General features: G+C 40.7%; 9 protein-coding genes across 9 annotated transcripts; 7 read left to right on the top strand and 2 right to left on the bottom strand.

Annotated features, from left to right (window-relative positions):
- Positions 1-1,321: 1,321 nt before the first annotated feature.
- On the bottom strand, positions 1,322-2,236 carry SFC1 (Sfc1p; the record flags this gene model as incomplete). The annotated part of the gene is made up of 1 exon (XM_022821919.1): positions 1,322-2,236. The coding sequence occupies one exon, from the start codon at positions 2,234-2,236 to the stop codon at positions 1,322-1,324; it is 915 nt and encodes a 304-aa protein (XP_022678231.1).
- Positions 2,237-4,355: 2,119 nt separating this feature from the next.
- CPA2 (carbamoyl-phosphate synthase (glutamine-hydrolyzing) CPA2) lies at positions 4,356-7,709 on the top strand (the record flags this gene model as incomplete). Its single annotated transcript, XM_022821920.1, has 1 exon — positions 4,356-7,709. The coding sequence occupies one exon, from the start codon at positions 4,356-4,358 to the stop codon at positions 7,707-7,709; it is 3,354 nt and encodes a 1,117-aa protein (XP_022678232.1).
- Positions 7,710-8,630: 921 nt separating this feature from the next.
- On the bottom strand, positions 8,631-10,172 carry MCH4 (MCT family MFS transporter; the record flags this gene model as incomplete). The annotated part of the gene is made up of 1 exon (XM_022821921.1): positions 8,631-10,172. The coding sequence occupies one exon, from the start codon at positions 10,170-10,172 to the stop codon at positions 8,631-8,633; it is 1,542 nt and encodes a 513-aa protein (XP_022678233.1).
- A 761-nt stretch (positions 10,173-10,933) lies between these two features.
- KLMA_80180 (arylsulfatase) lies at positions 10,934-12,601 on the top strand (the record flags this gene model as incomplete). The annotated part of the gene is made up of 1 exon (XM_022821922.1): positions 10,934-12,601. One exon carries the CDS (start codon positions 10,934-10,936, stop codon positions 12,599-12,601), a length of 1,668 nt encoding a protein of 555 aa, XP_022678234.1.
- Positions 12,602-12,939: 338 nt separating this feature from the next.
- Positions 12,940-14,241, top strand: ZUO1 (zuotin; the record flags this gene model as incomplete). Its single annotated transcript, XM_022821923.1, has 1 exon — positions 12,940-14,241. The coding sequence occupies one exon, from the start codon at positions 12,940-12,942 to the stop codon at positions 14,239-14,241; it is 1,302 nt and encodes a 433-aa protein (XP_022678235.1).
- A 673-nt stretch (positions 14,242-14,914) lies between these two features.
- Positions 14,915-15,832, top strand: ERV29 (the record flags this gene model as incomplete). Its single annotated transcript, XM_022821924.1, has 1 exon — positions 14,915-15,832. One exon carries the CDS (start codon positions 14,915-14,917, stop codon positions 15,830-15,832), a length of 918 nt encoding a protein of 305 aa, XP_022678236.1.
- A 775-nt stretch (positions 15,833-16,607) lies between these two features.
- Positions 16,608-17,213, top strand: GLC8 (PP1-complex regulatory subunit GLC8; the record flags this gene model as incomplete). The annotated part of the gene is made up of 1 exon (XM_022821925.1): positions 16,608-17,213. The coding sequence occupies one exon, from the start codon at positions 16,608-16,610 to the stop codon at positions 17,211-17,213; it is 606 nt and encodes a 201-aa protein (XP_022678237.1).
- Positions 17,214-17,591: 378 nt separating this feature from the next.
- Positions 17,592-19,067, top strand: KLMA_80184 (RNA methyltransferase; the record flags this gene model as incomplete). Its single annotated transcript, XM_022821926.1, has 1 exon — positions 17,592-19,067. The coding sequence occupies one exon, from the start codon at positions 17,592-17,594 to the stop codon at positions 19,065-19,067; it is 1,476 nt and encodes a 491-aa protein (XP_022678238.1).
- Positions 19,068-19,536: 469 nt separating this feature from the next.
- BGL2 (glucan 1,3-beta-glucosidase) lies at positions 19,537-20,475 on the top strand (the record flags this gene model as incomplete). Its single annotated transcript, XM_022821927.1, has 1 exon — positions 19,537-20,475. One exon carries the CDS (start codon positions 19,537-19,539, stop codon positions 20,473-20,475), a length of 939 nt encoding a protein of 312 aa, XP_022678239.1.
- Positions 20,476-21,131: the final 656 nt, after the last annotated feature.

A 21,131-nucleotide genomic window follows, 5' to 3' on the forward strand; every position in this document is an offset into this window, starting at 1 on the left:
ATTCAGATAAGTAGTGATTAATTAAGGTGTGAATCATATATTGTTAGTTTTTAACCTTAAGAAAGAAAGACTAAAGTCCAAAGACTGAGAACCGTGCTATGAGGTTAAGAGGTTTTGGTCTATTTCCGAGGCACTATGTAAAGAAAGCGAAGAAGGGAGACCGACCAAAGCTGATGGAGTCACTTTACTCTAGCGATGCGGAGATTCTGAAGGACCCTAAACGGGTCAAAGGGATTGCTGGTTGGCTGAGTTTGCAGGCAGAAGATGTTCTGGGACATCTGGACGGCACTGTGGATACTAATTTAAGAAGAAGAGACTCTTCAGTTTCTTTAATATCTGGGTTTTTCCGGTCCAAGACAGGCTTAGTTAAGTCTTTATTGAATGGAGACTCCGCCACGGATGAACGGTCGTACTGTTATGTATACAGTTTGCGTGAAAACCAAAAACCAATTCACGATGAGGCGGACGGTACTACTTTGATTGAGGTGGATCCTACGGAAGAGATTAACCATATTGAGGAGGAAGTGATGAAAAACATCTTCACTGACGTTGTTATCGACGATATCAGCGTCATATTAGAAAGCGTTCATGTTTAGGACAGAAAAGAAAAAAGGAAAATAAAATAAAATAAGAAAAAATTATTATCGTTCGTCACGTATGTAGGTAATATGGTGAAACGGTTATGTGGTTCTTATTTTAAAGTATCATTTACCTATACTATTTAATCATTTAGCTCAATACATGTACTTACCTAGTTATTTTTTTTTTTTATTAATAGATTCCCCATCGCTTTGATCTCCCTGCTCGAAATTCTTTCCGAGAACGTAGAAAATTGGCAATGAATATTGGGCGGGTACTGATACAAATTACGAGAGAAATTTGAATAAATGATGCTACTATATATACTGTAGAAAGGTTTCGATTTGATTGGAAAAAAAACCCATGATATAATTGACGTAGTGGAGGAAATCGTTGTGTTGTTATTTTTTATTTTTTTTATTATCAGTAATACTTCATTTTATTTTACTTCGTTGTTTCTTCTTTCCTTGATTAATTGATTGTTTGTTTGTTGTGTTCTTGTGTTCTTGCTTTGCTTAACTTCAGCTCTTGAAATGGCACATATACAAGTAGTGAGTGATTCAGAAAAGTTTGGTATTGAACTGAGTTGTGATATCCATATTATAATTGGCAACTTTTGGAAGTAGTAGCTTGAGGATGTGGTTTTTCAATATGTGATCGGAAATGAGATGAAATGCATCAACTAGTTAAAAAGTAGTACTGGAGAAGTTCAAATGAGTCGCTCGTTCTTTATGGAATCGAATTAGAAGACACCAGTGTTCTCCAACTTCTTACGGATAAATTCGTAAGCAGTGAATGTAACTGCTTGGCCTGGAGCCACACGCATAACTCTTGGAGTGATACCCTTATATAGAGCACGGAAACCTTCTTCTTTGATCAATTGCTTACCAATAAATACAATTCTCTTGAATCCCGACATGTCCTTAGTGGACTTGTCCTTCTGTAATCTAGTCTTGATGGTATCCAATGGAGCGTTGGAGAATGGACCAATGGCACCGGAAATCAAACCGATCAATGAGGTTTCCCAACTTGGAAGCATCTCTTGGTTGTGGTATCCCTGCAAGAACTCCTTTAGCTTAGAGTACACAGTGAAGTTGGCACCTTGGTTAGTAGCCTGTCTTGCAGCAGTCAAGGAGACACCACGGTAAAGCGCACTGAAACCTTCCTCCTTGACAATGACATAACATGCCTGGATAGCGTTTCTGTACTTAGGAACACCTTCGGCTGGGTTCAAGGCCTGGGCCTGCAATCTGATCTTCACCACTTCCATTGGGTTCACAACAATAACTGCTTCAGTGATACCGGCACCAACACCAGCAATAAACGTGTTACCGGTTGAAATCTTACCAGTCTCTTTGTTGGTCAACAAACCTCTGTAGAACTCGTACGACGAGAATCTGATAGCCATCTTAGGAGTAATACCCAGTGCAACAGCACCTAGACCCTTGTAGAACGCCAAAAAACCCTCGTTTCTGTAGATTTGAGCACCAGTTTTGATAAATCCCGGAGGCTTCACACCAGAGTCTGCAGATCTCTTATAAATCTGCATCCGCACCTTGATCGTATCCAATGGATGGCAACATAGACCCTCCATTAGACCCGCACCACCACCAGCAATCAAATTGACTGCTGGGTTACTAGACTTTTGCTTCGACATTATAAACTACTGTTATGGGGATTCCTGATGAGCACCTAAGAGTACTATTATGCAAACGAAAAAGAGATGTTTTTAACAATAATATTATTAAAAAAAGATGATGAAGAAGAATATACCAACTGTCCTTCTCTCTATATATCGATCTAGCGTCCAATCCAAATATCTGCCTTACCGTCTGCCCGCAATTGAAACCAATCGATCAATTCACACTATTCAATCCGAAACTTTTTTCGTCTGCGATATATCAGATGCGCTTTTATATATCGAATATGGTAAATGATGTGTGTCACACATAAGATTAAGGAAAACCAAGAAAAATAACCAATAGAATAAGAAAATTAAAAAAAAAAAAAAATTGAATGAATGAATGGATAAAAAAAAATAGAGATTGTACCCAACATTGAATGTCAAATGAGGGAAGAAACCGCATTTCGAGGCAACGAAACCCCACATTTTTATACTATTGGGAAGCGGTAAACTAGTAGTCGGCTGCTAGCCCATAACTATGCAACTTTCCGTGATTTAACCGGGGAAAAAAAACACTCAAGCTCGCAGCGAAGCAACAGACAGAGCGCTTGCTTGCTTGTTTTCTTGCTCAACTCTAGGAAAAAGACACTATTCTCCAGCCCATAAAACGACCCGTCATTTGACGTTCACTGCGGTCCGTTCTACACAATTATTCTAGGTAAATAGATAGAGATGTTTATTATTTTCAGGCGTTTGTCGCGAAAAGGCGTGAAGCTAGACGAAGTGACTACTACTGCTACTACTGCCCACTTAGTTACTTAGTGATCAAGAAGGTATTCCATTCTACTGCCGCTGCAACAGTGCCAGTGTGGGGGCCAAAGGAATCGCACTAACGTCACTGGTGTTTGTTTGTACTGGCAGAAGGAGAAGAGAGAGTCTTGCAAATCGGACTCCGGACTATCTGGTACAGTCTCTCACCCATTGCCATTGCCTGAACCTTGCCTAAGCTCCGGGTCAAAGGGCGGAGAGAGCTTCGCCTAAATCGGTTTTTTTTTTTTTTTTAATCCTTCTTTTTTCTCTTTGATGATCAGTGTAGAAGCGGTACTTGGTGTTTACTACTTGTTTTACCCTGGGAATTTTAGCGTACAATCAATTACCCTGCTGCGAGGGCATCGGATCCGAGAACAAGCCGTTCGATATTCGAGTGCATTTAACCGCTAATGCTGACGTGGGATGGTGTGAAAGTGGAAAGGACCCACCCAATGCAGGGCCACACACACACAAAGGGCTACCACCCCCACCCTCGAGGCTCGGACCTGGTCTTTGTTCTTTCATCTTTACCGGAGTTGGCGGACCAACCGTCAAACCACGTGATCAGTAAGATCACGTGGTTTTGCACGCTCTTTTTCAAAAAATTTTTTTTTTTTTTTTCAAATTTTTTCCTCGCCGGGTACCCGGCCACATCCATCGCTCGGTCCTGCACTTAACGGAAGCAAGCGCACTCGCCTCTGCCAGCTCCGAATCTAATTCACCCTAAGTGCAAGAACAGTCGAGATAACGGCATATGCTCCATGCTGACTGGACATATATAGATGGGTGAGTCTGTTTCTTCCCCAGATTTCAGAACTGTTGATCCCTGAGTCGTCCTTTCCATACATATTTTTCCATGCCTGTTCGTTTCTGCTCGAGTCTGCTCGAATAAGTCTGTTTCCTGGCCTGTACCAGACGATTTCGTCAGTATGGCACAATCGTTACATCACTAGAGCCTGTGGTGACAGGTTGTGTTCAAAAAGAAACGGTAGGGCGATGATTCATCGCGCTAGACTAGACTTGGTTTTTTCAGCACTCTACAGAGTGTAGAGAGTATCAGCACTTTTTTTTTTTTTTAGATAAAACTGAAGAAAAAAAAAAATCAAATTACCATAGCAGACTATAGGCAAAATAAAGTGTAGCAGCATTTCTTTGACTCATCGCCTGAAAGTTTTGTGTGTAGGTATGTATATTTATATATATAAGCTTAGTGGTTCTTTGGTAGTGAATAGGTCCAATCCAATCCAGCTTGAATACATACAGCCAGTTTTAGTTTTCCCCGAAAGCAGCAGTGTGAAGTTGAATTAGGTATATAGAAAGTGATATCGCAAGTGAAAGTATAATGTCAACTGGGATTTATTCATCCATCGAACCGACGCTATCGGCGTTTAATACAGAGGAATACAGCCCACAATTGGTGGAAGGTGTTGATTCTGTGCTTATTATTGGGTCTGGTGGACTTTCCATCGGACAGGCCGGAGAATTTGACTATTCAGGGTCTCAGGCTATCAAGGCGTTGAAGGAAGCTAACAAGAAGACAATTTTGGTGAACCCCAACATTGCCACGAACCAGACGTCGCATTCGCTAGCTGACGAGATTTACTATCTCCCAGTGACTCCTGAGTATATTACGTACATTATCGAGCGCGAAAGACCGGATGCGATTTTGTTGACTTTTGGTGGTCAAACGGGTCTAAATTGCGGTGTTGCTCTCGATAAGGCGGGCGTGCTAGCTAAATACAACGTTAAAGTGTTGGGTACCCCAATCAAGACGTTGGAAACTTCGGAAGACAGAGACCTTTTCGCACAGGCTTTGAAAGAAATCGATATTCCAATTGCGGAGTCTATTGCATGTGACACTATAGATGCGGCTTTGGAAGCAGCTGAAACGGTGGGGTTCCCTGTGATCGTCAGATCGGCATATGCCCTTGGTGGTTTGGGGTCTGGTTTCGCTAATAATGCGCAAGAAATGAAGCAATTAGCGTCTCAATCGCTTTCCTTGGCTCCACAAATTTTGGTCGAAAAATCGCTAAAGGGTTGGAAGGAAATCGAATACGAAGTGGTTAGAGATCGTGTTGGAAACTGTATCACGGTATGTAACATGGAGAATTTCGACCCATTGGGTATTCATACCGGTGATTCCATTGTCTTTGCCCCCTCTCAAACTTTATCCGATGAAGAGTTCCACATGTTGAGAAGCGCAGCTATCAAAATTATTAGACATTTGGGTGTCATTGGTGAATGTAACGTTCAATACGCTTTGAGCCCAGACAGCTTAGATTACAGAGTCATTGAGGTTAACGCTCGTCTATCCCGTTCCTCTGCATTGGCCTCAAAGGCCACTGGTTACCCATTGGCCTACACTGCGGCAAAGATCGCCTTAGGATACACTTTGCCCGAACTACCTAACCCAATTACAAAAACGACAGTAGCAAACTTCGAGCCCTCCTTGGATTACATCGTCGCCAAGATTCCGCGTTGGGATCTATCCAAATTTCAGCACGTTAACAGAAATGTTGGTTCCTCTATGAAATCTGTGGGTGAAGTCATGGCTATTGGTAGGAATTTCGAAGAAGCTTTCCAAAAGGCCATCAGAGAGATTGATCCATCCTTCATTGGTTTCCAAGGTTCTGATGAGTTTGACGATTTGGACGATGCCTTGAGTGAACCTACTGACAGAAGATGGCTAGCTGTTGGGCAAGCGCTTATTCACGAAGGTTATACCGTTGAAAGAGTCCATGAATTGACCAAAATCGACTCATGGTTCTTGTACAAATGTATGAACATCGTTGATATGTACAAGGATTTGGAGGAAGTTAATGATTTGCATTCGTTGGACAAAGATTTGCTACAAGATGCTAAAAAGCTAGGTTTCTCGGACGCCCAAATTGCTTTGTGTTTAAACAAAAACAGCACAAACAAGACAAACGAATTGGAAGTCAGAAAATATAGAAAGTCGTTTGGTATCGTTCCATTTGTTAAGAGAATTGATACTTTGGCTGCAGAATTCCCAGCTCAGACCAACTATTTGTACACGACTTATAATGCCACTAAGAGCGACATCACATTTACCGATAATGGGGTTTTGGTCTTGGGTTCAGGTGTCTACAGAATTGGTTCTAGTGTCGAATTTGATTGGTGTGCCGTCAATACTACTAAAGCTTTAAGAAAGGAAGGTAAGAAGACAATCATGATCAACTATAACCCTGAAACGGTATCTACAGACTTTGATGAAGTTGACAGACTATATTTCGAAGAACTCTCCTTCGAAAGAGTTATGGATATTTACGAACTAGAAAACTCAGAAGGGTGTGTTATTTCAGTTGGTGGTCAATTACCACAAAATATTGCTCTCAAATTGCTACATAACGGTGCATCCATTTTAGGAACTTCTCCAGAGGACATTGATAATGCGGAAAACAGACACAAGTTCTCCACAATTTTGGATTCTATTGGAGTTAATCAGCCTGAATGGAGCGAACTTACGTCTGTTGAAGACGCCAAGACTTTCGCAAACCAGGTTGGATACCCTGTGTTGATCCGTCCTTCTTACGTTTTATCCGGTGCAGCTATGAGTGTTGTGGAAGGTGAACATGAACTTGAGGTTAAACTAACGTCCGCTTCTGATGTTTCTCCAGATCACCCAGTTGTGATGTCTAAATTTATCGAAGGGGCTCAAGAAATTGATGTTGATGCTGTTGCTCACAACGGTAAAGTAATTGTTCATGCTATTTCTGAACACGTGGAAAATGCAGGTGTGCATTCCGGTGATGCAACTTTGGTGTTGCCTCCACAGAATTTGTCCCAAGATATCAAGGACAGATTAAAAGATATTGCCGATAAAGTAGCAAAGGCATGGAACATTACCGGACCTTTCAATATGCAAATTATCAAAGATGACAGAGATGCAGGTACATCTTTGAAGGTTATTGAATGTAATATCAGAGCCTCTAGATCATTCCCATTCGTTTCCAAGGTATTAGGTATCAATTTCATTGAAATTGCTGTACAAGCATTTTTGAACAAACATGTACCTGAACCAACCAATTTGATGGACAAAAAGTACGATTATGTGGCTACTAAAGTACCACAATTCTCGTTTACTAGACTTGCTGGAGCAGATCCTTATTTGGGTGTGGAAATGGCATCAACAGGTGAAGTTGCATCTTTCGGAAAGAACGCCCTGGAAAGTTACTGGACTGCTATTCAAAGTACCATGAATTTCAACGTTCCATTGCCACCTAGTGGTATCCTTTTCGGCGGTGATTTGTCTAAGAACTATTTGGGTGAAGTGGTAAAATACATTGCACCATTAGGTTACAAGTTGTATGCCACCAATGAAGAAACCAAGAAATATCTAGAATCATATTCTAAAGACGCCAAGGTCGACTTGATTGAATTCCCTAAAAATGACAAGAGAAAGTTGCGTGAACTTTTCCAGGCAAAGGATATAAGTGCAGTCTTTAACCTTGCTGCAAAGAGAGCGGAAACCTTGGAAGACGTTGATTACGCAATGAGAAGAAACGCTATTGATTTCGCTCTACCGTTATTCAATGAACCTCAAACTGCCATGCTTTTCGCAAAGTCACTCAACTTAAAGCTTAAGGAAAAGCTAATGGTGTTGGAATCTAAAGACGTTGTTGTTCCAAAAGAAGTTCGTACATGGAGCGAATACTTACACGGTAAGCCACTATAATCAAAGGATATTGTATTCTGTGGCACGTTTCTCTGCAAAGATAAACGACATTTGTACATAATATTTTTACAGCAAATGCATTCTACGTAATTTGATAAATTTGATACACTTAAGAGCATATTGTCTCAACCATCTGACTCACTCGCTGTTGTTAAGATTTTTGTCCATTTATCCTAAGATTTCTCCCTCTTCTATATCGTGAAGATCTGCTAAAATGAAAAGAAAAGAAAATCCATTAGAAATAGAAGTGTTTCCAGGTGTTGAATATAGATTATAAAATATAGGTGAAATACAAGCAATATATTACGTTGGAACGACTCATTTGGGAATCAAAATACCTCAATGCTATCAAGAGGCAGAATTATGAGAATACATAACATCTAATATGGATGAAAATGACCCTTATGGGTGGTATTTGGAAGAAAGTATAAATGTATCTGGTGATGATGAAACATCCACTGAAACGATATACTCAGAGATGTACTACAGAAGTTTGGAACCCGAAAAGTTACCAACTCTGCCACCAATACAGAATTCACTCGATTCTCGTTTGAAAAGAGATAGAGGGGGCTTGAATCTACCACAAAACGATGCTATTGTCAGCCAGGTAGCATGCGGTGTTGAAGATCAGCAGACGTCTGATTCTCAACGAGGTAAAAGGCAAAGGACGTGAGCATTGTTCAATTGATATTATTGCCCTCTGAATTACAGTCCATATCACAGTTTGAATTGAGATGGAAAAGCGGGCGCTTATTGACTATGCAATTTCTGTATGTATATATATAGATCTATATATGTGAATGTGACGATAAAAAAATGAGAATACTATAATATTGTGAATAGAAGAGATTATATTACAAGATAATTAATGTGCAAAATATTGTTTAAGAGTCGTAAAAATTGTAGGGGTCTTCACTTAATCTAGAATCTCTTCGTGATTATTTTGAAAGTTGAAGAAAGAGTTGTATTGGAGGTTTCTTTTCTGGGTAGTTTGCTTAGTTTCTGCTTCACCGCGAAGCATTTACTCAGGCAATACAATGAACCGGATAGCATAGACAATATGGAAACAAATATTATGAAGTTTTTGTAACTTTCAAGCGTTCCTTTGCCGATTATCACACCCGAAACCGGTAAGGCTACCAAAAACGAAAGACCGACAATGCAGTACATAGTGGCGTACCTTTTTCCGAACTCGTCTGTTCTCGAAATTTGACCGCAGCAAACAGGGGCAAGGTTGATCAACGAACCATAAAATAGACCATATACGGCTGAAAACCCATACATGATTGACTTTCCTTTATTTCCAAAGGGCAACCAGAATATTAGTGGAACAATACCTAGGAAGAAATTGATCATTATCATGACATTGAACCTCCCCATGATTTTGTCAGCCAAAAAACTGAACAGATAACCGCCTGCGATGCTTAATGTGTTTAAAACAGTAATTACAAGAAAAGAAGTATTTTCGGAATATCCGACCGTGGTGCAGTATGATGGGATATAAGTTAGGACAGCACCAGTAGATACTTCAGCCAGGCAAGAAGCAAACACACAAAAGAGGTATTTATAATCTGATATTAATGACATGTAATCAAATGAATCCCTAATATTTAATAGTAGATTTTTCGCAAATGAGATATCTTCATTTTTAGGTTCGACAGGCGCCCTCTTAGTAGGGTCTTCTTTGATCAAAAAGATGGAAAGGGTCAAACACACACCACAAATCAACGCCATAATCCTCATTGACCAAATGAAACCTAAATTTTTGAAGGAATGTTCAAGAAATAGCGGGAAAACCACACCGCCAATACTACCACCGTTAATGGCCACGGCTGTTGCAAATGCTCTTCTTTTATAAAAGTAATGGCATACGCAACCAAGCAAAGGACTGGATGTTATTCCCGAGCCAGTACCAACGCAAATACTCAAAGCTAAAATAAACTGCCATACCTTCGTGCATTGGGCCACCGCAAGTACACCTCCCACTGTCATTACCGTTCCAATGACTAATGGCTTTCTTGCTCCATAACGATCAAAGTACATCCCACTGAATACACTGGTTCCCAATAGTAAACAACTAGATATAGAGAAAATCCATGACACAGATGATGTAGAGTCATCCTTCAACTGGTGTTCGGAAACATAAGATTGAATCACACCAGCAGAGAAGTATAACCCCCATGTCGGTAAAATCCCAAGAAATGATCCCAAAACTACTATCCAAGCCTCCAGACCACCTTCAGCATACGTAAACCCGTCGTCATCATAATCAGAATCCTCTTCTAAACCCTCAAAACTTTTGATAGGCTCTAGCTCTGTACTATTGAACATGTCCTTTATGTCCACATTCTTTCGGGGTTTGCGATGCTCTGCATCAGTTAATTCAATAACATTTTCATTAACAAAATCAGACTGCGAAGGTCCTTCATTAAAGGTACTTGTCGTTATAGTTTTAGATCCCATGTTTCCATAGAGATTTCAGGTTTCAATATTGGTCTAGATGATAATAGATCCCGATCGTAGCCTCTCGTACGATACAGAAGAATGAAAGGGTCCAACTTTTATTTTTTTTTTTTATTCTTCCTTTAAGTGCTTTCATTCAGTAAAAGAATCATAGGGATCACGTGGATAACGTGAGTCACTATTCGATTACCGGCGAGTATTGCCTATTCAAGCACAATTGGCAGAAAAGAGAAAGAGAAGAGAAAGGAATAAACATATCTTATATTCTTATTTTGGTTTAACTTTCCCATGTGTAACTAGTGCACCCAACCACTTGCACTTGGATAAACCTCTGTCATTTTTATACATCACGTGAAATCACAAATGTTGACAGAAAATGTTGCAAATCTATATTTGGAGACACTACAAAATTTGTCATCTAGAGTAGATTCCTATTACATTGTTGAATTAGTGCCTACTACCAATATCTATTACTAAGAATAAGATCCGGTTATGCAACCTAGTTGAAATTTACCTTATTATCCAAGATTGTAGGTTTTTTTTTTGGGAATAGAAACCAGATCTGTGTCTCTGATTGTCTGCAAGATGTGTCAAGGAAACGGCCGGCAACTCATTTGGTCACTGTATGGGTGTAAGTATAAAAGTACATTGTAGAAATACTGCAATAATAGAATACAATACAAGTTGATATGAGAGAATATTAGTTGGCTGGCTTTGAGTTTGAATACAAAAGAATCCAGTTGTTCCTGAATTTATTGGGAATGACAAAAAAACCAGGAAACAAAAAGCCCAACTTTCTTGTCATTGTTGCCGATGACTTAGGGTTTACCGATATAGGAAGCTTTGGTGGAGAAATAGAGACCCCAAATCTTGATTCCCTCACCAAGGATGGTTTCCGGTTTACTGGGTTTCATACAGCAGCAGCCTGCTCTCCGACAAGATCAATGCTTTTAAGCGGAACAGATAATCATTTAGCCGGGCTTGGTCAAATGGCGGAGTTCAATCGGAGGTATCCAGATATGTTTAAAGGGAAGCCTGGATACGAAGGATATCTCAATTCACGTGTTGCTGCACTTCCAGAGATCCTCCATCCAGAGTTCTACACTTTAATTTCGGGGAAATGGCATTTGGGATTAGAGAAGCCATATTGGCCAAGTGATCGAGGTTTTGAGAAAAGCTTTACATTACTTCCTGGTGCTGGTAATCATTTTAAATGTCAGCTAGATAGCGAGCTGGTGCTTCCTTGGATATACCAAGAAAATGGTGAACGTATAGATCACCACAATTTTCCCGACGACTTCTACTCGACGAAGTACTTTACTGACAAGTTTCTGCAGTACCTTAGAGACGAAGAAGCGAGGGATGGTCGTCCATTTTTTGGTGCCCTCACATACACGGCCCCACATTGGCCGCTTCAAGCTCCTTCGGAGACAATTGAAAAGTATAAGGGGAAATATGATGGCGGTCCACTGGCATTAAGAAAGCAAAGACTGGCAAGGGCAAAAGAATTGGGTGTTGTTCCTCCGGGAGCAGTGGCACATTTAGTCGAAACTAAGAATGACAAGACCTGGGATGAGCTCAATGACGATGAAAAAGCTTATAGTAGTAAAACAATGGAAATCTACGCTGCTATGGTCGATGAGCTGGATAAAAACATTGGAAGAGTCATCGAGCACTTGAAGGAAACTGGGGAGTATGAAAACACAGTAATTTTCTTCATGTCAGACAATGGCGCCGAAGGAATGATGATGGAAGCTTTGCCCTTTGGAGGGAAAACTTTCAAGGAAGTTATGACCAAAGGCTATAACAATGATTTTGATAACATTGGAAAATCCAATAGTTTCGTGTACTATGGTGATTTATGGGCTCAGGCTGCGACAGCTCCAAATTACATGTATAAAATGTGGGCCACAGAAGGCGGAATTAACTGCCCTTTGATTCTCCATGCTCCGCAACTGACCAAAAAATGGGACAAAAGTCAAATTATAGATCAGTTTATCACTGTCATGGACATCTTACCCACAATTCTTGAACTTGCAAAAATTCCCCATCCAGGAACTAGTTTCCAGGGTCGTCAGGTGTACAAGCCAAAGGGTCTATCATGGATACCATTTCTAAATAAAGAATCTGAGAAAATCTATGACGATACCATCGTGACTGGTTGGGAGCTTTTTGGACAGCGTGCTATTCGCCAAGGTCCGTACAAAGGTGTCTATATTCCTCCACCTTATGGAACTGGAAAATGGCTTCTATATAACATTGAAAGTGATCCTGGTGAAACTACAGACTTATCAGAAGATCTCCCCGAAATTTTAGAAGAAATAGTAGATCAGTGGACTGTCTATAAAGCTGAGACAGGTCTTATTGAAATAGATGATAGCATTTTCCTTGATCATCGTTATAAAAGAACAATTATTGAAGATAGTTAGGATTTTTTTACTTACAAGAACGAGTTTAGTTTAGTTTATGTACATTGTCATTATACCGATGATTAGGGCACTCGAATTTTTGAGTCTTGCCTGGGTAATAATAACGTATGGACGTTCCTGCACCTTAGACTGGTTATCATCTTATACGTTTTGATGTCCTTTGTTCTTTTTTTTTTTTTTTGCACGACCTCATCGCACATTGTGAAAAATATTTTGTTATTTCAGGTTCTGCTCTGCTCCAGAAGAATAATAATCTTCTCAACAAAAGAGTGTCTTAAGTGCTTATTCTGTCTCCTAGAAAACCACCAAAAACCTATCAAGTAACATTATAAATCGATATGTTTGAACTCCCATCTCTATCTGGACCAGTTGGCGCCACTGTTGAATCTGGTGCTAAGCTATCACCAGCTGTTAGACGTCCAATCGAACCTGTTGGTAAATTCTTCCTACACCATGCTCAAAGAACCCTAAGAAACCACACATGGTCTGAATTTGAAAAGATTGAAGCTGAAAAGAACGTCAAGAACGTTGAAGAATCCAATGTGGATCCAGACGAATTGTTGTTTGACGATGAATTAGCTGACGAAAGTCTATTGACCCACGACCCAAGAGATTGGAAGACTGCAGACCTATATGCTGCCATGGGTCTATCGAAGTTGCGTTACAGAGCTACTGAACAACAAATCATCAAGGCACACAGAAAGCAAGTGCTAAAGCACCACCCTGATAAGAAATCTGCCTCCGGTGCTGGTTTGGAACAAGATGGTTTCTTCAAGATCATCCAAAAGGCATTTGAAACTCTTACCGACTCTAACAAGAGAGCTCAATACGACTCTTGTGACTTCGTTGCCGACGTTGCTCCACCAAAGAAGGGTACCGATTACGACTTCTTCGAAGCTTGGGCTCCAGTCTTTGAATCAGAAGCTCGTTTCTCTAAGAAGAAGGACATTCCATCTTTGGGAGATATGAACACATCTAAGGAAGACGTCGAGAAATTCTACTCTTTCTGGCACAGATTCGACTCCTGGAGAACCTTCGAATTCCTTGATGAAGAAGTTCCAGATGACTCCTCTAACAGAGATCACAAGCGTTACATCGAAAGAAAGAATAAGGCTGCAAGAGACAAGAAGAAGACTGCTGATAACGCTCGTCTAGTCAAGCTTGTTGAAAGAGCTATGAACGAAGACCCACGTATCAAGAAGTTCAAGGAGGAAGAGAAGAAAGAAAAGGAAAGAAAGAAGTGGGAGAGAGAAGCTGGAGCCAGAGCTGAAGCTGAGGCTAAGGCAAAGGCTGAAGCTGAGGCTAAGGCAAAGGCTGAAGCTGAAGCTGCTAATGCTGAAGCTGCTAAGGCCGACAAGAAGAAGGCTAAGGAAGCTGCTAAGGCTGCTAAGAAGAAGAACAAGAGAGCTATCCGTAACGCTCCAAAGGAAGCTGAATACTTTGGTGACGCAGACAAGTCTGCTACCATCGAAGAACAAACAGGTTTGATTGTGGACTCATTGGATGACCAACAATTAGTTGATGTTGCCGAAAAGATCAAGAACAACGCTGCTGATGCTAAGAACATTTTGGCTGAAGCCGCTAAGGCTCTATCCGACGCCGGTAAGCTACCAGCTTCTGTTGTTTCATACTACCTATAAGTAGACTAGCATAGAATACTAAGAGAAATAATATAAACTTTTTACAAGCTTTCTTCGTCTTGAACTTTAAAGACGAACGTGCTAACATTTTCAGTTCCAACAAGTTGTTGGATGAAGAATATTGTTAATGTGTCCGCTGTCTTTTTACCTTAAAATGGGTGAATTAAAAACATACACAAGTTCAATATTAGAAGGTTTTATTAAAACAAACCAAGACCTTTAATAGGAATATGTATTAGTTTACCTATAATTGAGTTACAAGCGTGTTGTGAACTTCATATTACACAGAACTACTGAACAACTGTTATTTCAGTTTGTGAGGTTAGCCCCAGATCGTACAACAAGAATTATATATAGTACTACTTAATACGAATTTAGAGTTTATTTTTTTGATTTTTCTGAAAAAATTAGCAGAGAAAAAAAAAAGGACCAAATCTGTAAAACACCAGATCAACCGAAACGAGTCCAGTTTATAGAGCGCTATATTTTGAACAGTTGTTAGAAACTCTTTATAGCAAATCTGTCGAAGCTTTCTCTATCACAAAGCTAGTACTTGAAGGAACGTTTGAAGCAATTGAGTTGCCGTGTGTTTCTGTTCTAGTGCGATTTATAGTTTTTGCTCAAAGGATTATTGGTTTGGGTATAATTGAGAAGTAATTGGAATTGAGCACACATGTCATTCAGGGGAAACAACTTGGGCGGATTTCCAAACTCACAGCCAGGATTTCAGAATCCTGTGTATGGCGTGTCACCACATGCCAATAACGAGTCGGCGAAGGTGAAGTATGGAAGGATATTTGAGCAGTTTTCCAAAAAGGTGGAGAACTTAACTGATCACCCTTTGGTGATGAAGTTGAAGCCATACACTCCAACCATTGCTAGATTCTTCATTGTGGCTACATTTTACGAAGATTCGTTCAGAATCATGGCACAATGGTCGGACCAAGTCTTTTATTTATGGAATTACAGACATTTCCCATATTACTTCGTGGTCTTTTTCTTGTTCTGCGTTGTGGTGTCAATGATGATTGGGGCTACATTGTTGATCTTGAGGAAACAAACCGTGTATGCTACCACTGCATTGATCTGTACTGTTGTGCTACAGGGTTTGGTATATGGTCTGTTCACTGGATCCTCTTTTGTCTTGAGAAACATCAGTGTCATTGGAGGTTTGCTAATTGCATTTGGGGACAGCATTGTCACAAACAGAGCCACTTTTGGAATGTTGCCTGAGTTAGACAGCAAGGATGGGAAGTTTAAGAACTATTTGTTGCTAGCAGGGAGAATTTTGATGGTTTTGCTTTTCATTACATTTACATTCACCAAGAGCTGGTTGACAGTCATCTTGACCTTAGCAGGTACTGTGTGCATCGCCATTGGGTACAAGACGAAGTTCGCATCCATAAGTTTGGGATTGATCCTCGCTTTCTACAATATTACCGTCAACAACTACTGGTTCCACGGTTCTAGCAAGAGAGATTTCTTGAAGTACGAGTTCTACCAAAACTTAAGTATTATCGGTGGTTTGCTATTAGTAGGAAACACCGGTGCTGGACAATTATCGATCGATGAAAAGAAGAAGATCTACTAAGGGAGTAAGTCACTCACAGTGTCCAAATGCTCCTTCGTACTCGCGTGCATCATATATATTTTTACAAATTATATAAAGACCAACAAAAATAGCAAAATAGCGAAAAACTAGGATACTAGAGCATACAATAACAACCTCTTACTAGGAAATGAATTGTCTGCTCCTTTCAAGCTGGCTCTGAAAGCTTCGATTAGAACCCATATGAGCGGAATCTAATATGGTTGTTTCATTTTTTCAACACTGGAATTCACACTTTGAGTTTTAAATGTGAAATATGCCATGACATAAAAATATATGCTAAAAAACCCCAGCATTTTAAGAAGAAAGTAAGTTCTAAAGCCTTTAAGTGGGATTATTTCTTTAGATAGATAGTTAAAACTGGAAAACTACTCAGAGACCAACTTTCCCAACATTCAAATCAAGGAAAAGAGTCCATCTGAAGGCTACTCTCACTGTTTATTTGCATGGCTTCCTGAATTTCGGCTTTCCATTCTTATTTATTGATCACGGTGATTTAAAGAAAAAAAAGAAGGGAAACTTAAAATGGAAAGAAGATTTAAAAACTGGCAATGGAGAATGAGAAACTTGTAAAAGAGAGCTTGATACACGTAAACATTTGGAAAAACATCTTCAGGTTAAGGTTGACAGAGCTGCAACTATACATCATCCAAGATAAGTTTTATTGGAGCTTGAGATCAACAGACATTTGCTATTTGAAGCTTTCGAGAAACCCCTTTTTTAAGTATTATCAATCAAGGCTTTTATCATTACAATCATGGGAGGAATCTTAAAGAACGCAATTCCAGATGACCAGAGTCCGACTAGCGAGCCTGAATCGATTAGCCAGTTCAGAAAACAAGTTTTGAAGAATACTGAGCTGAATGCCAAGCTGACTTCCAACAGCAAATTGACGCACCATAACCATGGAATTCCAAGAGATGTACTTTCTATGAAGCTTGATGAACAGCACCCGGAGACTTTAAAGTGGAATAAGAAGAACTTAGAAGAGAACGAGATTACAAAACAGGAGTTTGGCGATATTCATATCGACGAGCCAAAGACTCCTTATCAAGGTGCCGTCGATCCCGCCGGTGAGTATTATAGAGTCGACGACGATGAAGACGACTTGGGAGGTTTCACGCTAGGGGCCCCTGAAGTAGAACTAAAGGACGAGAAGGAACCTGTTACTCTATTGAATAATGAAAATGCAGACAATGATGGGGACCAGGATGAGGAATCTGGTGAAGAAAAAACGGAAGAAGACGATGCTGCTGCTAGACATCGGAGGTTCGAGGAAATGAGGAAAAAACATTATAACATTAAAGAAGCATTGAAGGACAGAAAGAACCTTCCGGATGACGAGGACGAAGATGAAGAGTGAACCCTGGAATCAGAGAAAATATTAATGTTAAAACAAAAAACAAAAAAAAACAAACACAATAAAAATATAACCAGTACACACTACAACTGTTTCAATTTCAATTTCCTCAAGGTCAAGCGAACGCCCACATTTCAGTTTAGTCGAATTAATCGATGATCCCTATCAGTTAGGATGTAAAGCTACGTTTTTCTTTCTATTTTTTTACATATATAATTTTAGCAGTCTGCCTTCCCGTTCAAGTCCAGATACCAACTGTCCTTTTGTGACCATGGAGGACTCCATTGACTCTTTCCCCTGTGGATTTCTCCATCATCTACACACGGACCGGTCGGTACTTAGTTAGGAGCCTTTGGGCTGTGACACATAAAGGTGACACAAATGAAGTCACGTGGACATTATACTTATTGTACTGGGAAAATTTTCCAAAAAAAAAAAAAAAGAAGAGAACAGGCCCTGGGCATTGGATATATAAAATATATTGGCAGTCTAGCTCATCGCATCGCATCGGTACTGCTCGAACTTGAAAAGATAGAAAGGAACACAGAAGAGCACACTGTATTGATCAAGGCACACGAGAGCATTGGGGGAAGGAGACTAGCCATGAGTACCAAGAAAAGAACCAGCTCGCAAGCTGCTGCCAAAAACAACCAGAAGGCTAAGAAAGCTAAGAAGGCATTGGATGTTGAAAGGAAAGAGAGCAGAGTTCCTGCCAGAAGAGCGAAGAAGGTGGTCAAAGTATCTTCCAAAACTGTGGATTACTCTATATGTATACCAACCACAATACTAGACAACTGCAAGAACCTAGAACAGATCACCTATGCAGTATATCAGGTTGCCAGAAGCGCATGTTTGTTCAACGTTGCGGAGATTGTGATCTTGGAAGCAGAAACGGATGCTACACCGGACCAAAAGAAGGACCGCGATCAGAAGAAGGGTTCCAAGATTAAGTTTGACGACTCGGACCTAAAAGAGGAACAAACGGAAACTGAGAGCGAAAACAAGGGCCAGGGCAAAGGCCATGACCAGGACAAAAGCAGACTTTCAAAACCAATGCTAATTGCATCGTTGCTCCAGTTCTTCGTGACACCGCCATACTTGGTCAACAGCGTTTTCAAGAAGCAATACATGAAGTACTTCAAGTACGCCCAGCAGTTACCCAGAATTTCGTCGTTGCCCTTCATGCGGTATTACGCCGAGAACGACGGCAGATACAGAGAGGGCCTTGCCATAAGAATGAGCAAGCCCGGTGAGCGCGGAAAATCAAAGAAATCATTCGACCAGACTAAATACATCAACATCGGCAAGGGCCAAAACCTTGAGCTAAAGGGCCAGCTCGTGCCCGTAAATGTCAGAGTCACAGTCGACACAGTAGAAAACAAGGTCGTGTCCCCAGAAGAAGCATACGGCGATTTCGTAGGCGCAAAGGCCTCTTTCGGATACCACGTCAGAATCGCCAAATCCTTCGCAGACCTCTTCACTAAATCGCCGTTCCCTCAGGGCTACACACAAACCGTCTGGATCAACAGCGGCGACTACTACTTCGACGACAAAATTAAAAAGAACGTAAAAGTGCAATCCAAGATCCCAGCAATCGAGAAAGTCGTGCGCCCATCGCAACAAGAGATAGAACACGAAGACCCCTCCAAAACGGGGCCCGCAAACCTACTAGCCGTGTTCGGCAAGTGGGACACCATCAAGAAGAGTTTTGTCTCGTGCCAGGACCAATTCGAGGGCGCAACCGGTGCCTTCCAGTTCTTCGACGGAGAGCTTCTACTACCGGGCGCCACTCCACAGGGCCAAATACGTACTGAAGACGCCTGCATGATCGCCCTATCGCTACTGTCCACGTACTAAGTGCTCTGTCTTATCCTGTATAATATAAGGTTTATATATATATATATATATATATATATAGTTGTTATACCATTACCATTACCGTCCACGTGACACTAATTCCACTGTATTACCCGGAACACAGAAAAACCCAAAACCACAATCCCGAATTCCCGTTCTTTCTTCTTCTTCCACTTTGTTTTTGTTTTCATTTTCATTTTCATTTTCATTTTCCAGCATTCGCGACTATTTTTAGCACCGGCGCTGAGAATTGTCGCAGCTCGGGCACTGGTGAAACAGTGAAACAGCCGAAATGGAAAAAAATTTGGCAAAATTGAACATGTGAGCGAGTATAGTATATAAAAGGAAAATGGGAAAAGTTGGTAGAGTACTAAAGATTTTATATGTATGTGTTGATCTTGGGTTAAGACTTGAGTGAATCATTTGTATTAAAGGAATACAAGCCAGCGTAAACTAAGACTATTTTAGCATGCGTTACTCTACACTCGTTAGTGCCACTTTGTTGGCAGCCGCTTCTTCAGTTGCAGCTATTGGTGATCTTGCGTTCAACCTTGGTGTGAAGAAGAATGATGGTACATGTAAGGAAAAGGACGATTATCTTTCAGACTTCCAGACTTTGAAGGCTTACACCAGCAAGGTTAAGGTGTATGCTGCTTCTGACTGTAACACTTTGCAAAACTTGGGTCCAGCTGCTGAAGAAGCTGGGTTCACGATCTTCTTGGGTGTTTGGCCAACGGATGCCAGCCATTTCGCTGAGGAAAAGGCTGCTTTGTCTCAATACTTGCCAAATCTAAAGACCTCTACCATCGAGGCCTTTTTGGTTGGTTCCGAAGCTTTGTACCGTGACGATCTTTCTGCTTCTGACTTGGCCAATGCCATCAATGAGATCAGGGACTACGTCAAGGACATCAAGGGTTCCGACGGTAACTCGTTCGGTGACAAGCAAGTTGGTACTGTGGACTCATGGAACGTTTTGGTTGACGGTGGTTCTGCTCCAGCTATCCAAGCCTCTGACTTTGTGATGGCCAACGCCTTCTCTTACTGGCAAGGTCAAACCATGGAGAACTCTTCTTACTCGTTCTTCGATGATATCATGCAAGCTTTGCAAACCATCCAATCTGCCAAGGGCTCCACCGACATTACTTTCTGGGTTGGTGAGACCGGCTGGCCAACCGACGGTACCAACTACGAAAGCTCCTACCCAACCTTGGACAACGCTAAGCAATTCTGGGCTGAAGGTATCTGCGCTATGAGAGGCTGGGGTATCAACGTCGCTGTTTTCGAAGCCTTTGACGAGGACTGGAAGCCAAACACCTCCGGTACTTCCGATGTCGAAAAGCACTGGGGTGTCTGGACCTCCGACCGTGACTTGAAGTACTCTCTAGACTGTAACTTCAGTTCCAACTGAGTCTAAAAATAAAAAAAAAATTAAATCAAATAACAAGAAGAGTTACTTACTTACTTATTCACTCACTACACATGACAAGTTCGATATGAAACAAAATTGTTGGCTCTCTCTCTTTTTTTTTTTTTTATTTTTATTTACGACTCCTCGTAATTTCCCATAACATCGATACCCACCGATCTACAGGTCCACTGCTTCAGTCAGTGCAACAGCATTAGCAAATACTAGAAACAAAAATTAAAATCATAAAATCATAAAACCCACAAAATCAATTTCATTTTCTCTTTCTTTAGCCGTATCTATTTGACTTTCGTAGCTATATTAAAAAATTACCTTTAACATTATCATTAGAATAAAGTCAGGACCTCTCCACCATTGAAACATCCATTGATGGCATTTACGCTGCCCTTTTGCCTGTTCGGCCGTTACTGCTCAGATACAGCCGAAAGAGAAAAATGACAAAAAAAAAAAAATGACAAAAAAAAAAAAACATTTCAATGTTACCCGCACTCCAACCCGTCTCCAGTGATCTGGAAAATTTTCACAAATTTTCACTCAGTGCATGCTCATCTCACTGAAAAGTTACCAAGTTTTGATTTTTAGTTGGCAACAGCGTAGTTTTGCATTTGTTATATAGTATCGTTTTGTTTTATAGTGGT

Source organism: Kluyveromyces marxianus, chromosome 8, assembly GCF_001417885.1.
Source record: "Kluyveromyces marxianus DMKU3-1042 DNA, complete genome, chromosome 8".
In the NCBI taxonomy this organism is placed as follows: Eukaryota; Fungi; Ascomycota; class Saccharomycetes; order Saccharomycetales; family Saccharomycetaceae; genus Kluyveromyces; species Kluyveromyces marxianus.